The following is a 19,820-nucleotide window of genomic DNA, read 5'->3' as shown; positions in this document are numbered from 1 at the left end:
CCACTGTACCCAGTGGTCAGAGGGGGACCATTCTCCCACTTCAGACACAGCTGCTTCCCACAGCCAATTGGCCTGGAGGTCAATTCCTCCCAGTGATCCTACAACAACCAAGGCACCAAGAGTGTCCACCCCGGGTAACTGGGGAGGCTGAGCCACTGGGCCCTACAGGACACCTGGCGCACAGGCCACTCTATCAACACAGGGAAGCAGCCAAAATGCGGAGACAAAGAAACAGGTCACAATTGGCAGAAACGGAGGAGGCCAGACGACTGGATATAGAGTTCAAGGCCACGTTTATAAGGTTTTTCAAGAATTTTATGGAAACCGCCGATAAATTTAATAAATCCCTCAAGGAGTATAGTGAGACCATGGAGGTCATGAAAAAGGACCAACTAGAAATTAAGCATACACTGACTGAAATAAAGAATAATTTACAGAGATCCAACAGCAGACAAGAGGATCCCAAGAATAAAGTCAAAGATTTGAAATGCAAAGAAACAAAAAATACCCAACCGAAAAAGAAAAAAGAAAAGAGATTCAAAAAATACGAAGATAGTGTAAGGAACCTCTGGGACAACTTCAAGCGTACCAACATCAGAATTATAGGGGTACCAGAAGGAGAGAGAGGGCAAGATATTGAAAACCTTTTCGAAGAAATAATGACAGAAAACTTCCCCTACCTGGTGAAAGAAATGGACTTACAAGTCCAGGAAGCGCAGAGAACCCCAAACAAAAGGAATCCAAAGAGGACCACACCAAGACACATCATAATTAAAATGCCAAGAGCAAAAGATAAAGAGAGAATCTTAAAAGCAGCAAGAGAAAGACAGTCAGTTACCTACAAGGGAGTACCCATACGACTGTCAGCTGATTTCTCAACAGAAACCATGCAGGCCAGAAGAGAGTGGCAAGAAATATTCAAAGAGATGAATAGCAAGAGCCTGCAACCAAGATTACTTTATCCAGCAAAGCTATCATTCAGAATGGAAGGTCAGATAAAGAGCTTCACGGATAAGAAAAAGCTAAAGGAGTTCATCACCACCAAACCAGCATTATATGAAATGCTGAAAGGTATTCTTTAAGAAGAGGAAGAAGAAAAAGGAACTCTTACCATTTGCCACAGCATGGATGGAACTGGAGAGCGGATAAATACCACAAGATCTCACTTATTTGTGGAATATAATGAACAACATAAACTGATGAACAAGGACTGATCCAGAGACGGAGAGGCATTGATTGGACTGTCGGGCCTTGGAGGGAAGGTAGGGGAGGGTGGGGGCAAGGGGGAAAGATCAACCAAAGGACTTATATGCAAGCATATAGGCCTAACCAATGGACACGGACAACGGGGAGGTGAGGGAATGAGCGGGGGGAGGGGGGGTAGAGGGTACACATATGTAATATCTTAATCAATAAAAAATATTAAAAAAAAAGAAAATAATTTTATGGTTGGGTCACAACATGAGGAACTGTATTTAAATGGCCAGAAGGTTGAGAACCACTGCATAAGACCATACATAGAGTGAACTTGCAAAATGTACACATACAGGCACATTTACTGAAAGCTAATGAATAGTAAACTTGAGGGTCCCTCATATACCTGGCTCTCTTCTAAGGCCTTCATTATTATTATTTTCTTTTTTTGTAAAATTCTCAAGAGCAAGACATTTTAAACACAATTGGTTAAGACTGCCGTCTTTTTCTAATATGACTTTCCTTCCATCACATTTATCCTGCTGTTGGTTGGCAATGGAGTAGCCATGGACATTTGTGGAATCTGGCTAATTAGAATTTGGGCTGGAGATACATTTAATTTAGCTTTAGTAGAAGGTACATGTGAAGTGCACAGTCACTTCTAGAATTAAATTACTGTCAGCAATTGTAATAAAAGAATGACTTCAGGAATACTGTAAGTGCCCACGATGCTCACTAGCCCAGCATAGGAGCAGGAAGGTCCAAGTCAAATCGGGTCATCTGAGTGTGTCCAGTGGTACTCACAACTGTGGACAATGGAAGAGAATCATATAAAATGTACAGAGTGGAAATTCCCTCATGTTTGTGAATTTCTCATACTTTTAAAGTATGACTTGTTGTAACTTTATTTTCAAAGAAAATTCACCTTTATATCCAATTTTGTATCTATACTTTTGTATCTGTATTTTGTTTTAATTAAAAGGACCCTTCCCACCCTAACTGGTTTGGCTCAGTGGATAGAGCGTCGATTCTGGTCAAGGGCATGTACCTTGGCAGCTGATTAATGTGTCTCTCCCATCGATGTTTCTAACTCTCTATCCCTCACCCTTCTTCTCTGTAAAAAATCAATAGAATATATTTGAAAAAATAAAAAACAAATAAAAGAACCCCTCCAAATTTCAGGTTTCACAAAACTTGCATCCTCTGCTGGGTACTCATAAAAGTGCCTGGGCCAAATAGAAAGCAGTTGAATAATAATACTTTCAAGAACCACAAACAAAAAATCAAGGAGCCCTGGCCAGTGTAACTCGGTTGGTTGGATGTCATGGCATGCACCAAAAGGTTGCTGGTTCGATTCCTAGTCAGGGCACATGTCCAGGTTGTAGGCTGGATCCCTGATAGGAGGCAACAGGTCGATGTTCCACTCTGACACCAATGTTTCTCTTTCTCTATCCCTCTCCTTCCTCTCTCTCTAAAAATTAATATTTTTAAAAAACTCAAGAAAATAACAAATGAAAAAAAGTACTCAAACTTGCTATCTCTCTTGCTTTTTTTAAAATAAATAACCATATAATTTTTTTGTGGGGAGAAAAATCTTCCTCAAACTATCAAGCATGAGCCCCTAACTTAAGACAACCATTTGTCACATTCACTGAGAGCATCTATCTTCATATCTTCCTCCTCTTTGTATACAGTGCCCAAAACAGAATTGTCTAGCACATACTAAACAGCCACACTCAAGGGGCCAAAGAGCCGCATGTGGCTCGCGAGCCGCAGTTTGCCAACCGCTGGTCTAGAACATAGTACAGAACTAATAAGTGGGTATACAGATGACTTGGTTGATTAATTCTGGAATACCATATACCATATATATGCATAAGGTATATATAAAATACATAAATAGTATGATTTATTACTTCCCTATTTTCATGATTAAACTACACTAATATTCAAATCATTAACCCAAAGGTATAGGCATAGTTTAAATGTAAAAACTTCCCTAAAGACTGAGGAAGTCACAAATATATCAATGATTTAAGAAATCCTAGTTGAAATAGGATACAGTTTTTCAATTCTTAAAACTAAAAAATGGTATCAGAAGTATATACAAATTTCAAAAATATCTCTACTAACATCCTCCAAGAGCAGTTTAATATCAGCACATAAAACTTGGTACAACATGTCACAGTTTAAAAAATTATTAACTTATAGTTAGGGGACTGGGCAGTTGCAAATTCATTTTCTCTATTGTTGAATATTTTAACTGATACATAAAAAATTTCTCCCGGGTACTTTTTTCAGACATTCCAAATAACTGTTCTTTAATAGATTCTTTTAAATGTTACACATTTTTAATTAACTATTATCTACCTAATCTTTTTCTCATTTGCTTTATTTAAATCGTAATTCTCTCTGGGAATTTATTGTTTCATTCAGTAATATTGTTTGAATAACTACTATATACCAGGTACTAAGCTTTGTGCCAGGAAATTACAGATGATTAGAAGATACTTCCTGACTCAAGGAGTCTGGCAGCAGAGACCTAGTTCTCTATAATTAACTTAGGAGCAAGGCAATTCTGCTCTAAGGGATCTTAGTACAGATCCTGTCCAATCCATTCATTTTCAGATAAAGAAACTAAGAACTACAAAGATTAAGGGACTATTAAGAAGTCATTAATCCAACACAAGAGCCAGCATCTTCTGAATCTCAAGCTGATCTTCTTTCTACCTATATCATAATTTAATTAGTATCAGACATATAATCAATGATCCCTGGCTAAACACATTTACATTTTTATTTTATTCCATTTGCAAATTTACATGAACTTTGGGACCCATTTTTTAATTTTACAAACCTTTGTGTAAGGCATTGTTTCAGGCCCTAGGGAATATAGAAAGAAAGAAATCACAGGTCTATGAGTTTTGTAGTGAAAAAAAACTAGTGGCTTAGAAAAGAATTGCAAGAGAATTTGAGCATTGCAAAACAGGAATGTATGAAGAGCTACATGGGAGTGTTAAGAAAGGCATACCGAAATTTGTAAAAGGAATATTCCAGGCAAAGGGTGTGCAAAGGCTTGAGAGGAAGCAGAGTGTACAGTGTGTGAAGAGCAGAGTCGATGCACTCATTCAAAAACATAGGGACACAGAAAACCCATGGGTGAGTGGTACAAGTAGGTTTGAAATCGGCTAGAGTCAGTTCATCAGGCCCTTACAGGTCACAGTTTTCTAAACTTGCACTGCGGAACGTGCAACATACAATGCTAAACTACCATATGCTGCTGAGCATGCAGTTCATCAGGTGGATTAGTATTAAATTCTGATTTATGACAGCTCCTGCCGAACACGAATAATCCTACACCAGGAATATGCCTTCTTAAAAGGTCAAATTCGATTCAATTCAATAAATATTTATTGAGGGCCTGTTACGTGCAAGGACTGCCAAAGCCAGGAAAGAAAAGCTGCTTTTCAAAAAGCAGTATATTAAGGAGAAAAATCAAGCTCAACACAAGGTTCAAGTTCTGATTCAAGCAATTTAGACCTCTTCTAGAAGTACCCAAGTCACTCCCTAGAATGAAAGTGGGTCCCAACACAGCAGAGCTTACCCAAAGAACAAATCTGCAGTCACATTTTACAACGACAAACTTTTTAGGGCACCGACTGGTGCATGAGAGCATTGGTTCATTAGCAACATTACTCTCTGCTTTTGAACTAAAAGGCAAAACATTTAGTATTGGACTTAGGCTAAAATTCCATTAAAGTAACTGACTCAAAGGATTTTAGAGCTAGCAAAAGAGGACCTTGGGGATCACCAAGACTAACTTAACTCCCTCCCTTTGAGATGACAATACTAAAAGACAGAAATGGAACCTAGTTGAGAGTCAGGCACTCTCTCCATTACAGTAAACAACTGCCCTGTGTATTTATTTAAATGTATTAAAGAATTTTAAGCAGACCTCTCTGTATATGTCCGCACTGTTTGACATACATAAAAAATATACAACTAGCCCTAACAGTAGATTTGTGCTCAGTAGATAGAGTGTCGGCCTGCGGACTCAAGGGTCCCAGGTTCGATTCCAGTCAAGGGCATGTGCCTTGGTGCGGGCACATCCCCAGTGGGGAGTGTGCAGGAGGCAGCTGATCGGTGTTTCTCTCTCATCGATGTTTCTGACTATCCCTCTCCCTTCCTCTCTGTAAAAAATCAATAAAATATATTTAAAATATATATATACGTCTAATCTATACATACTGTATATGTATTTCAATATATGAATATGTATGCACATATATAAAAATGTATATTCAATCATATCAAAGCAAAAGCACAAATATAAACACAGAATTTACAAGAATTTTAAAACCCATTAATTATTCTTAGAACACTCTTGCATTTAAAGAGTTTCCTGATTTTGCCTTAATTAAAATTTCCAGCCAATAGGTAACAAAGAGTATTAGGTCACCTCACATATTTCTTGCAAACAAGGTCAAACCAGCCCCTACAATGGAAAGTTTACTGAAAAAATTGGAAACTTTAACAGTAAGGAATTGTGTCTATATGGTAGCAGACTTTCATTACGAAACACACCTCACTTCATGGGACATCAAGTAATGTACCCATTTTTAAAGACAATACAGAAAGCCTGGAAGAATGCCTTGTCTCTGCTTCTCACGTAAATGTTGTAAGAGGTTCTGTACTGCAGTTACATAAAAGTACATCATCATGATAAAAAGTATCTAAAAGTAATTTGGTTTGTGGTAGGCAGGCAGACATGAGCAGAATAAAGATGATGGGCCAAGTACAGGTCACCAGGGCTAAAAGCCCCGAGTGCCTAGCATCAGGCAAAACTGGGAAAACAAGGACCTCACCCCTAGGTAACCTTTCCTGTTCTAGCATATGCTGATAACACTGCTCAGACTCTCCCCTGACCTTTCCTCCCCTGGCCTGTTGCTAGTCATGTGGTTTTAGACCACCTTAGAGGAGGAACAAGAGGCAGGAGAATAACTTCATACAACCCCCAAACAAACCCTTGCACTAACCCCTAGGGATAACATCTAGACTTCAGTTGTGTTTCAGCTCCAGCACCAGAAAAGCAGCAAAACCAGACAAGGGATGCATGGCTGACCTCAGGACCAGATGCACTGACTAATGACCCCCTGCCCTGGTGCCAACCAATTGACCAGGTCCCTGAAAGGAGACACCTGGAAAGCTGATGAGTTTTCTATTGAGATCCTCTCTCCCTGGGACCTCCCCTAAAGTCTCCACCCTTAAAAGCCCTTAGGACAGAGAACCCAGCACACTGTCCCTCTCAGAAGCACACCCATGCTCTTCATGTTCCCCTTTGCTTCCCCCAGGTCAGGCACCGTTAGTGTTCCCTCGCCTAAGCTCCAAGGCCCTTCTTTTACCTTTGTAACTTAATTCCTGAGCCTATTTCTTATAGAGCTCACTTCTTCCTCTCTGACTTTCTACAAAAATGTTCTCTTATAATTTGAGTCTTGGCTCTGAATTCTTTCTTGGCCAGAACTCAAAGTACAGAGGTTGCTTAACCAAGCTCTGGTCTGACCACTTGTCTAATACCTGGAGTGGTTATTACCGCCAACAGGTCTTTCCATTTGAATTCAGCAAATCATCACTAAGTGTACAAAAGGCAAAATGTATAAAGTATAGCCCTGACCCAGCGGTTCTCAACCTGTGGGTCGCGACCCCTTTGGGGGTCGAACGACCCTTTCATAGGAGTCACCTAAGACCATCGGAAAACACATATATAATTTCATATGGTTTTTGTGATTAATCACTATGCTTTAATTATGTTCAATTTGTAACAATGAAATTGGGGGTCGGTCACCACAACATGAGGAACTGTATTAAAGGGTCGTGGCATTAGGAAGGTTGAGAACCACTGCCCTAACCGGTTTGGCTCAGTGGATACAGCATCGACCTGTGGATTGAAGGGTCCCAGGTTTGATTCCGGTCAAGGGCATGTACCTTGGTTGTGGGCACATACTCAGTAGGAGGTGTGCAGGAGGCAGCTGATCAATGTTTCTCTCTCATCGATGTTTCTAACTCTCTCTCTCCCTTCCTCTCTGTAAAAAATCAATAAAATATATTTTTTTAAAAAAAAGGAAAAATGCATAAAGTATAAAAAGTAAAAAGTATGAAAATAATATGAACTCTTCCTACATAGACTATCAGTTGGGCAAAACAAGAAAGTTAGCATATAAAATTGGATTTTGAGGAAACTAACAATTCCTCCATGGTTTTCAATGAAGATTTCTTTAGAAGACTGATATAATGAAGCACTATTAAAAACTGATTCGTTGTAATTAAAATGTCAATTGTGTATTCATTTGTTTGCAATTTTTCTTCCAAATAAGAATGGAGCCCAGCTGGTGTGGCTCAGTGGTTCAGTGTGGACCCATGAGCCAGGATATCACCAGTTTAATTCCTGGTCAATCACCAATAGGAAATGTGAAGGAGTCAGTCAATCTATGTTTCCCTCTCACATCAATTTTTCTTTCTCTCTATTCCTCTCCCTTCCTCTCTCTCTAAAAATCAATAGAAACATCTATACTAATAAAAGGGTAATATACTAATTAGACTGGACATCTTCCGGACGTCCTTCCAGACAAAGCCATGGTGGCATGGGTCAAGGCAGAGGCAATTAGGGGCGATCAGGCCGGCAGGGGAGGGCAGTTAGGGGGTGATCAGGCCAGCAGGAGAGCAGTTACGGAGCGATCAAGCCGGCAGGGGAACAGTTAGGGGGCAATCAGGCCAGCAGGGGAGCAATTAGGGGCATCAGGCCAGCAAGCAGAGGTGGTTAGGGGTGATAAGGCCGGCAGGCAAGCAGTTAGCAGCCAACGGTCCCAGATTGCGAGAGGGATATTCGACTGCCAGTTTAGGTATGGCAGTTGGACATCCCCCGAAGGGTCCCAGATTGGAGAGGATAAAGGCTGGGCTGGGGGAACCCCCTCTCCCCCATGCATGAATTTCATGCACCAGGCCTCTAGTATTTTATAACAAAAGAATAGAATTTCCGTAAGGGTAGAGAACATCTCTAATCGCACTGGTCTATCTCCTCACCTAATGTAGAATCTTATACATAGTAGATGTGCAGTAAATATGTGATGAAGGGAAGGAGGAAAAAGAGGAAAAGAACAAAGGAAGAACCTCTCAGAAGAAGCTAATAACACAGATAGGAAGTCTATGACCTATGATAAATCTGTCTAAAAAAATGAGAACAAAGTTTGCAGAAGAATTTGATCTTATCAAATACAGGGGTAAAGATACTCTTGATTTACTTGTAATGGAAGGAGGCAGAATCATATTACTCCACGGAGCAGTGTGCTTGAATATGTATACTATGAACATAGACATTAAAATCAATAAAAGCTAGGATGTGGCCCTGCCATTTACTAGCTTTACAACCTTGGGTCAGTTTCTTCTTCTTGAAACCTCTTAGGATGTTTAATTCTTACAAGAGGAAATGTAAAGTGCTTTGCACAGGCCTTGGCACATAGTTGGCACTCACTATTTTTTAGTATTCCTTCTCCTTTCATATTTTACTAGAGGCCCGGTGCACAAAAATTTGTGCACTCGGCGGGGGGGGGGGGGGGGGGGATCCCTCAGCCCGGCCTGTGCCCTCTCACAGTCTGGGACCCCTCGGGAGATAACGACCTGCTGGCTTAGGCCTGCTCCCGGGTGGCAGAGGGCAGGCCCAATCCCTAGGTGCAGCCCCTGGTCAGGCTCAGAGCAGGGCCGATTGGGGAGTTGGGGCGCCATCCCCTGTCATGCACAGAGCAGGGCAGATCAGGAGGTTGCGATGCCACCCTCAGTCACGCACAGGGTAGGGCGGATTGGGGGGTTGGGGCACCGCCCCCTGTCACACACACTCAAGGCAGGGTCTATGGGGAGGTTGTGGCACCACCCTCTGTCACGCACAGAGCAGGGCCAATCAGGGGGTTGGGGCGCTGCCACCTGTCACTCACAGAGCAGGGCCCATCAGGGGGGTTGGGGCTCCGTACCCTGTCACACACAGAGCAGGGCCCATTAAGGGGTTGGAGAGCTCCCCCGTGTCATGCACAGAACAGGGCCGATCAGGGGGTTGAGGAGCTCCCCCGTGTCACTCACAGAGTAGGGCCGATAGGGGAGTTGGGGCACCGCCCCCTGTCACACACAGAGCAGGGCGGATCAGGGGGTTGGGGCGCCGCACACTCTGACACTCAGGGCAGGGCCGACGGGGAGGTTATGGCTCTACCCCGTCACACACAGAGCAGGGCCCGTGAGGGGAGGGAGGGTGGGGCGCCGCCCTCTATCACCCACAGAGCAGGGCCGATCAGGGGGTTGGGGTGCCTTCCCCTGTCACGAATAGAGCAGGGCGGATAGGGAGGTTGTGGCCCCACCCCCTGTCACACACAGAGCCGCAGGGCGATCAGGGGGTTTGGGTGCTGCCCCCTGTCACACTGATCCCGGTGCCGGGAGGCCTCTCAGCTCCGCTGATCCTGGTGCTGGGAGGCATATTACCCTTTTACTATATAGGATAGAGGCCTGGTGCACAGGTGGGGGCTGGCTGGTTTGCCCTGAAGGGTGTCCTGGATCAGGGTGGGGGTCCCCACTGGGGTGCCTGGCCAGCCTGGATGAGGGGCTGAGGGCTGTTTGCAGCTGGTCACACACCCTTCAGGGTGGGGGTCCCCACTGGGGTGCCTGGCCAGTCTGGGTGAGGGGCTGATGGATGTTTTCAGGCTGGCGGGTGACTTAAGCTCCCCACCGCTCCTTTTTTTTCTTTTTTTTTTATTCTGACCAGCTTTAGCTCTGAGGCTTGGCTCCAGCTCTTAGGCCTCAGCTGCTGAAAGCAGGTATCTAGTTTGTTTGGGTTCTGTAATTGAAACACCGTTTCAACTCCGGCTCTGAGATCCGTGCTGGCTGAAAGCAGGTTTCTGGAGTATTGTTTAGCTTCTATATTTGTAACAATGTCTCAAACTGCAAGCTCAGAGGCCGGCAGCGACAGGCCGGAACGTTGGAGTCCTCCGTCACTGAAGCAATCAAGCCTCATTTTCGCTTCAAGCTGCCTGGCTGCCGGCCGCCATCTTGGCTGGCAGTTAATTTGCATATCACCCTGATTAGCCAATGGGAAGGGTAGTGGAGGTACAGCTAGTTACCATATTTCTCTTTTATTAGATAAGATGTTATACCATACATGGCAAGATCCCTGCAGGTTTTGCAAAGGTATGAGAATTAGACCGAAGGTACTAACCACTTTGTAGATCATTAAGAGCTTTTTTACTTCCTAAAGTTTTTCATACTATCTGAAACTCTCAAATATGGAATGTTTTGTGCAGGAAAGCAGCAAATAAGGCTAATAAGCCCAGAGTAGTTCTCCTGAGTACATCCTGATATAAAAATTTTAACAGGTAAAACACTTAATAATTGTCTTATTATTAATATTGGAAGATAATATGAGTGAGCTTAACTATTATTTAAATATGAATATGTTAAAAAGCTAAAACTTCAAAAGTTATTTTCAAAATGCTTCTTTCATTACTAGGGGGGAAAATCAGCAAGTTACAAATATATAAAAAAATTTAAAACCCTTAAATAGATGCCCAAACAGTAGATAAAAATAAGCATCCTGGCATCATTTAAGTCACAGCATGTTTCTAAGATGCTTTTCATGTACAGGGTGAGAAATGATTTCTATTTCAATGTTTTACTTATTTACCCACATAATTACTAGAAGACAAGTAAAAATATATATATTATTTATCCTATAACAGACAATTTTAAAACACATGGTTAAACATTACAAATGTTATACTTTAAATCACTTCCTTGTAACCAAGATACAATTTACAAATGCTCTCAAAACTTGTGCTTATTTACTCATTTCCCTTTTGTCTAAGTAGAAGTTAGTTATCTACCAAGGGTTTACTCTTCTACTTGTTCTTAGCCCTTCCCTCCCACCTTTGTAATCAAGGATGCCACTTTATCAATTCTACTTCCTTTATATCTTAAATCTTCCCCTACCTACATCCCCTAACCACCATCTACTAACATCTCCTACAGCACCCACAAACACAAAGTTATGCTCTGTTCAAACAGTTAAGGCATCATAACTTACTTCCTTCATTGGTTGTCGCAATTTTAGAACAATTTCTAAATAATCCACACACTCTTTTTTTTTCAATCTAGCCCCATCATATAAGTGAAACTACTCTGAAAGATCAACAGTGGTCTTTACTCAAGAAATTCAATGACTTCTTAAATTTTCATCCTACCTGATATTCTCCACTTGAATTTAATTTTCTCAGAATTTGAAACTATGTCCTTGATGCTGTCTCTACCCAAGAAATCAAAATGTTCCAATTATTTTCACTCCTCTCTCATCACTGTTCTTTGAAGCATTCTTTTCCCATCATTGCCATCTAATTACAGATACAACCTGACATACAGCCAAAAATTTCAATCTCTGACTTTTTCTCTGACTCTCACTTACTCTGCCTTGCTGAACTCTTATTGATCTACAGCTTGAAATGCTACCTCTATAGCAGTGTTCTCAACCGTCTGGCCCTTTAAATACAGTTCCTCATGTTGTAACCCAACCATAAATTATTTTTGCTGCTACTTCATAACTGTAATGTTTCTACTGTTATGAATCCTAATGCAAATATCTGATATGCAGGATGGTCTTAGGCGACCCCTGTGAAAGGGTCGTTCGACCACCAAACGGGTTGCGACCCACAGGTTGAGAACTGCTGCTCTGTAGGCTTGTCTACCAAACATATTCTCTAGTTTCAACTTCTCTCTTGAACTGCACATTCAATTTTTCTGACTTCAAAATGGATTTCACTCTGGCATGTCAAACTCAACATGGTCAAAAACAAATTTATCATGCACCAACTCCCAAGCTTCCTCTTTTTCTTCCTATGTTCCTTATATCATTAAGGGCATCACTGCCTTCAGAGTCAACTAGGCTGAAAACCTCAAGAGTCACTTTCACTTCACTTTTTCTTTCATTCTCTATATCTGAAGGGTCACCAGGACCTGTGGATTTTACCTCCAAAATACCTCCCACATTTGAACCAATAGTTGCCATACCTACTGTCAATTCTCTAGCTTAGCCCTTCATTATACCTTGCCCAGTCTGTTTTAATTTCTCTTGATCATTATTACTACATTTAAGTTTATTTTCTTTTAACCTTCCTTTGTAGAGTCAAGAGAGTAATCTATCTCACTATAGTCTTGACTTTTTCTCTACTCAAAGACTTCAATGGTTCCTTTGTCTAATAAACAAAGTTCAAATTCCTTGACAGAGTTGTAAAAGCCTCCTCATCTTCCTCTAACACAGCGGTTCTCAACCTGTGGGTCGCGACCCGTTTGGCGGTCGAACGACCCTTTCACAGGGGTCGCCTAAGAACATCCTGCATATCAGATATTTACATTAGGATTCATAACAGTAGAAACATTACAGTTATGAAGTAGCAACAAAAATAATTTATGGTTGGGTTACAACATGAGGAACTGTATTTAAAGGGCCAGAAGGTTGACAACCACTGCTCTACCACCTTCTCTCACTCCTCAATCTCCCTTCACCCATTATTTCTTCAACCTATGCCCTCCACCTCACTGGAACCCAAAGCGTACAAATTAATAGCTTGATAGTACCTCCACCATGCTGCATTCCACACCAACTTTTCACCTCTGCCACATAGTATCTCACAGCACTTTATTTATACCATATTACAGCACTTACTGTATTTTATGGTCTGGTATGATTAATTATAAATCTCTATCTCTAGAGTTGGGATATGATAAATGAATGAGGAAATCAATAGACAGTATATAAAACAACTTTGAAGGAAAGTAAGAAGTTGATTCAAAATCTGAATGATTAAAATTTTATACCAGTTAAAAGATTACTAAGTGATTAAGGCTTCTGCTACATATATGCCCTATATCACAAGGATAAGCCAAGGTAACTCTTGGGACGATTCCTTTAAATCTTTTATTTTATCGAAAGCTTTTTCTAGCCCTAACTGGTTTGGCTCAGTGGATAGAGCATCGGCCTGCGGACTGAAGGGTCCCAGGTTCGATTCCAGTCAAGGGCATGTACCTTGGTTAAGGGCACATCCCCAGTGGGGGGCGTGCAAGAGGCAGCTAATTGGTGTTTCTCTCTCATTCATGTTCCTAACTCTCTATTCCTCTCTATAAAAAAATCAATAAAATATATATTTTTTTAAAAAAAGCTTTTTCTAAAAGTGACAAGTAGCACAGCATGGCTGGACCTGGAGAGTATTATGCTAAGTGAAATAAGCCAAAGAAAAATACCATGATTTCACTTATATGTGGAACATAATGAACAAAATAGAAACAGACTCACAGACACAGAGAACAGATTGACAGCTGTCAGAGGAAAGGGAGTTTGGGGGAGCTGGGTGGAAAAGATGAAGATTAAGCAAAAAAAAAAAAAAAAAAAAAGCAAACAAAAGTCATGTACACAGATAACAGTATGGTGATTACCAGAGGGAAAGAGGGGAGGGGAAGTAGAAGAGGGTAAAGGGGAAATAAATTGTAACTGAAGGAGACTTGACTTTGGATGGTGAACACACAATACAATACACAGATGATGTACTGTAGAATTGTACACCTGAAAACTATACAATTTTATTAACCAATGTCACCCCAATAAATTCAATAAAAATATTTTTAAATAAATAAACAATAAAAGTGACAGGTAGCAAATAGCAAACTGTGCGATCACTTAAGACAAATTCAAAACCTAACTCAGTACTACACAAAACTGCCCACACGCTTACTGTGTTATCATCTACATCAGTGGTTCTCAACGTTCCTAATGCCGCAACCCCTTAATACCGTTCCTCATGTTGTGGTGACCCCCAACCATAAAATTATTTTTGTTGCTACTTCATAACTGTAATTTTGCTACTGTAAACAATATGTAATTATATATGTGTTTTCCGATGGTCTTAGGCGACCCCTGTGAAAGGGTCGTTCGACCCCAAAGGGGTCGCAACCCACAGGTTGAGAACCGCTGATCTACGTAGGCCTACTTGGGCCCATGATTCTGCTAACACAGAACAATTTCACTAAGGAAAATAAAATATGTAAAGAATTATTTAAATATATGGTACCTCCTGTCCAAAGGGCTATATGCCAAGGAAGATGGTATTCTCAAACCCAACAAATAGTTGTATATAATCCAAGCTTCTTTGATTAACAAACTTTAAAATATATTATGGACACAATGAAACTATAGAGATAAGGAATGAATTATATTCCAAGCTTTAGTACAAATGTGCTAAATGTACTAAAGATAAAAGGCGCAAAAGGCTGTTTGGCATCACTTTTTAAAGACTTTTAAAAGTCTTTCAGTAATGTAATTTAAATAAGTGACAAGGACAGTAAGACAAAATGCACGCAGGTACTCAATGTGCTTTGCTCTTTGCCATCAATTAATTACTTTATAATTTCCTGAACTGCCACACACACATGCTCAGTACATTTAGTATCTATTAGATAGAAAATTGTTTCCTCCATTTTTCATCACCTGGCTAAGATGCTTATGAAAATCATGTTCAGGAACCTCACATTAATAAATTATCATTCCTACCATACTGATTAGCAATCATTTCCTTACTCTCACCTCAGCACTTCTAGCAAGAGTACCATAATGCTGTTCCTAAAGGCAGTGGCCAGCAGAATCCAGACAGACAACTATTTCAAAAGTGGCCAGAAAATACGGGGGAAGTTCTCTTCTTTGTTGCCACTGTATTTTGTATAAGTCTGCATCATAGCTCTTTCCATACTAAATGGCAATTATGCATTTTTATGCCTGGCTCTGCTGCTGGTCTCTGAATTCTCTGACAGGTGAGGGGTAGAGTTGTATCTTATCTAACTTTGCATCCCAAGTAATAAGCACTTAGTAGGGGCATAGTAGGCTCTCAATAAATGTTTATTATACAATGCTTAAAAGAAACCCTTCTCTGCAAGAGCTTTGGAACGAACTCTACATTTCAAGTGTATTTGAGTTCCAATGTGTACTCATGAGTAATAGTCCTATCACTGTATCAAATAGAAATGAACTGACTTGAAAGAGTTTGGCATCAGCTACTGAGTTATACTAACTCACAGAACTAAGGCCAGAAAACATGAGATGCTTTGGGATATGCTACTATTCTTTTCCTCAGTAAATGTACTATGCTAATTCTATGCAACTGAAGTTTTGTTACAAAACACTTTGCATCTTATAAGGAACACAACTGAACGATTACTCTCTTCTACTCTCAGTGACCTTGCATAGAAAGACTTCCTTCTGAAAACATAACATTAAAACTGGAATCTCAGTTGACTGTTTTAAATTCTAGAAGTCTGGGGAAACAACACACTTACTGGACTGCTTCATATCCCCTGTAACTAACTAAACTATTAACCCTACTACCCTTTACATAACTACCAGTTAACCTGAAATTATGATTTTCTGTTATTCAAAAGCTAAATTCATACTATCACAATTACTTTACAAAACAGTTAGGTGATGTGTCAAGGGATTAACTTTTGGATTACTAATAAAGTTCCTGATGTAATTACTGGGACAATGTTTAGAATCTGAACTACTTCCTTCACCACTGACAAAGAAAGATTGCTTGTAAGGATAGCTTCTACACTACACAATTAAATAAAATATATTTTCAATTAGTAATGATCAATTCCTCTTATTAATGTGTAATAGAATAGTAACAAACATAGTGAACTCTTTTATAATGATTTATGTAGTTTCCCTCCACAAAGCCCACAGAACAATTTTCATCGCTGACAATGAAGACAAATGAGGTAAAAACCATACAGTGCACCTTTGCCAACACCCACACCCTCATTCCACTAAGTAGAGAATTGAGATAATCAATTTCCTTGAAAGTCAAGTTTCTCAAATGAAGACGCTAAACCCAAATCCACAAAAGGGTTAATAAAATAAACGATGGCAGAAGCTTAACTATTAAATACCCATCTATTTTACCATAACCCATGGTGAAATAAGTAAAAGTAGATAAAACTTGCGTTAACAATCAGTTACAGACCAAAATTATGGACATATTTTTTAATGTTTCAAAAAGAATAACTTTATATTAACTATAGCTCACCACTTCCTTACATAAATCTTGTTCATGTGATGTTCTGTACAAATTCTAACCACTCAAAGAAGGGGGTGGAGTGGGAGAAGCAGCTCCCTGGCACAATCTGACCCGTTTTTTGTCCACTCATGTAACAGATAAGTTAGAGGAAAACCTTGCATTCCTTCTCTTATACCCAAATAATGATTTCAGCAGTGAGTGACCTTCAATTGCACACACTTTAAAAAAGGAAAGACAGCTAGTATTGTGCCTGCCAAATACATGCAATTTTTCCAACTGCATGCTCCTCATTCTTAAGTATCCAATGCTAAAAATCAAAACCTGACCTCAGCAGCAAGTTGCAGTTCTGATACTATGACGTCATTCTGTCTGGAGCACTTTAATATCACAATTTGAATAAATTGGCAGAAGCTTAAGTAGGTCACACTGAAGCCCAAAACTAAGGTATTTATCTGGCAAAAATATTCTGGCTCTGCAGTTAGCACCACCAGCCACAGAATGACAGGCCTATCATTCATCTAACCATCTGTACTTTCCATAAGGATAAATGAAAATAAAGTAAATCTTATCACGGTCCTGTATTTGCTAATACCACTGACAGTGGCTTTTTGTGGCAAATATTTAAAGTACACAGTTAAAACCAAAGTAAAGGTGACTGATACCATTTGATTTCATGAAGGCTTTGGCATATCCTGCAAAATAATACTTTTTAAACCTCCATTTCCGCAATAATTAAGTTATCAAGAACCCTGAGTCAAGTAAGTTTAGAATTAGCCCCAAATATCTATGAAATAAAACCATAAGGTGCTAAAAACATTTACCAACACATTAGGGGACAGTACTATTGCTTCAAAAGCAAGAACTATTAATTCTGGATCTGACATCTGGCTTCATTTCTTCTTGTGAAATTGTAGTTCTGAAAGCAACATGCAGAAACCACAGTGGTTTCTGATACTCAGCCCCACACCTCCATCATAAATTTTCCTTTCACGATAAACAATGTGCAATCAAAAGGTTTCCTGTTTCAAAATGGAATAGATGAAAGTAACTATAACTTTACCATTAACAACAAAAAAAGTTTCTTAATGAAGATGATTTCTCAAAGATGAAAATGGAAATTCTCTCAAATACTGCTTCCTCACCTAGGGATTAATCTTTTTCCCCTGTAAATATTCTCAGCATCACACATTGTGGTTGTCATGAATGGTCCATCAAAGACTTCTTAAATTACCTGTTTGCACTCTTTTGTTATCTAATTAATAGCAACACAACTTCACACTGGATAGAACAAACACTTCCAAAGTATTCTATGGCCATGCATCTGACAAAGAGCAACCAACAGTAAAAAATTTGCATATCTGAGTCATATAGAGGAACTTTGAACCCTGAAGAGTAGGACAAAAGGGGGGGGGAAAGTCTCTGCTCTGAATCCAACTTTTCAAAACACAGAGTGGATGTTAAATAAACTAAAAGCCAATCCAAATGAAAAGACTGTTGCCATAACAATAATTATTATTAATTACCAGTATAAATAACACTGAAGAAACCATATCCAGGGTGACTAGGTCTAAGTACAGGCACAGTGAGACAGAACTTACCACTTTGTCCATGAGTTTCCAAGTTTTCTCCACAGTTCTGCGATCGGCTGCTGCTTGCTTAGGGGGTCCAACTGCATCTTGAATAGCATCAATAATGCCCAAAATGCGTCCTTTTCGGGGGTTTCCTCCACGACCACCAGGGTTTCTGCCATTCATAGAATTCGCCATCTGGAATCTCAGTTCTTCAAGAGGAAATTTAAAAAAAAAAAATAATTAGTCATGAAAATACCCCAAAGAAAACTGACCTGGTTAACTTGCACCCCACTATACCTTCCTACATCAATGAGAACAAAATCCAGGGTCCCAGATGCAACTTTTCAAAAGTGTGCGAATTTGCACTCTCAATTTCTACACACCACCGTTTTCGGAGCCAAGACCCTGGATTTGCATCTGGAACACTACGAGTTAAAAATGCATCCTTCTCACATTTCAAGTAGGGAAGGCTTGATTAATACCCAAGTCATAACAACAAAAAAACTTACAGGGGTTTCCTCCAACTAGCGGAGAACATAATGTTCTCCCCCTCTCTGCCGCAATTCCAACTCAAAATACTAGAACTGAAGCCCCTGGAAACATGTGTGAGAGCCTTACTCCAAAACCGCCCTTTCACTCAGATTTTACCAAGTTACATAAACGTAAAGATTTTTCTACAGAAGCATAAGGGGCACGCATGTCTGTTGTCAACAAAGGCTCCGAACTTGGATATTGCCCGTTAAAAACCACCAATCACTGACACCTGAACAAGGGTACGTGAACACACGATTCTTTAAACCTACGCTGCTAAGAGTTCACCCCAAGTTAAGGCCCCCCCCCCAAAAAAAAAGAACAAGAAACAAACAACAAAAAAATCCATTTTCAAAGAGAGGGTGAGAAACTGACAAGAGCGGCCACAGAAAGAAAAGAGTTCACTTCTTTCGCTCCTTGCCTCTCCTCTCACCCAAGGGGGGTGGGGGTGTCCAAAGCTTTGTTTCGGGGCGCGTGTGCCCCCGTCCCTGCTCAGGATCCTCGCCTGTCACTGCCGGACCTTGGCTGGGAGAGGAGGGTCGGACGGAGAAGGGACAAAGTCGCCCTCGCGCCTCCAGCGCCCGCAGCCCCATCCGTCCAGGGCGCCCGGGAGTGGGCTCCCCAGTGCACGCACCTCCCGGGTCGCCCGCAATCCCAGCCGCCTGTCGGCTTTCCTCCCTCCTCTTCCTCCTCCCGGGCCCGGCCCGCGTTCCGGGCTTTAAATACCCTCTTCAGGCTGCGCCGGCGGCGGCGGCGGCGACAGCTGGGACCGGGGCTGCCCCCTCTTCCTCAGGGGCCCGCGCCTGGCTGCCTCCGGGCCCCCGGGACAGAAAGAAACGTCGAGCCTCCCCGGCGGCCCCCTTCCCGCCTGGCCTCTCGGCGCCGTCTCTGTCCCGAGACACGCGTGTGCACGAGTCCGACTCTACACGCGCGAGCCCACGGTGCGTGGGCAGCCCGGGCTGGCAACACCGGCGTAAACGCCAGCTCGCGAGGAAGGAGCCACCCGGAGCGGCAGCCAACGAGACGGGGAGACGCAACAATTACCGTCAAGACCAATCCACACCCGCTCGGTCCTCCCGCCCGACTCGGGAGGCCGCGGGACGCCGCCGCGGCACTAGCGGGAGGAGGAGACCACTCGCTGGACACTCCACCCCTGTACCCTACACACACGGAGACGGGGCGCGGGGCGGGGCCAGGGGCGGGGCCGCTGCGGGCTGGACCAATCCCGCCGGCCGGTGCACTGCCAGACAGCGCGCGGCGCCAATGGGCGGGAGGTGCCTGTCCTCGCACCGCCACCCGGTCCACGTCTTCCACGGTACACAATGGCCCCGAAGGAAGGACCGCTGGCCGCCCGGCCCAAATGGAAAGGGGACTCCGAGGCAAA

At 41.7% G+C, this 19,820-nt stretch overlaps 1 protein-coding gene across 1 annotated transcript in view; it reads right to left on the bottom strand.

Annotated features, from left to right (window-relative positions):
• Positions 1 to 19,341, bottom strand: part of CBLB (Cbl proto-oncogene B) — a 246,578-nt gene extending 227,237 nt beyond the window's left edge. Inside the window, exons 1-2 of the mRNA XM_081086562.1 lie at positions 19,163 to 19,341; positions 17,933 to 18,114 (exon numbers count right to left, since the gene is read on the bottom strand). Of these exons, the coding sequence (XP_080942688.1) occupies positions 17,933 to 18,100 (168 nt within the window). The 5' untranslated portion in view covers positions 18,101 to 18,114; positions 19,163 to 19,341. The remainder of the gene's footprint in view (positions 1 to 17,932; positions 18,115 to 19,162) is intronic.
• Positions 19,342 to 19,820: the final 479 nt, after the last annotated feature.

Source organism: Myotis nattereri, assembly GCF_964212035.1.
Source record: "Myotis nattereri genome assembly, chromosome: 3".
In the NCBI taxonomy this organism is placed as follows: domain Eukaryota; kingdom Metazoa; phylum Chordata; class Mammalia; order Chiroptera; family Vespertilionidae; genus Myotis; species Myotis nattereri.
This window is presented reverse-complemented; position numbering and strand designations above follow the sequence as displayed.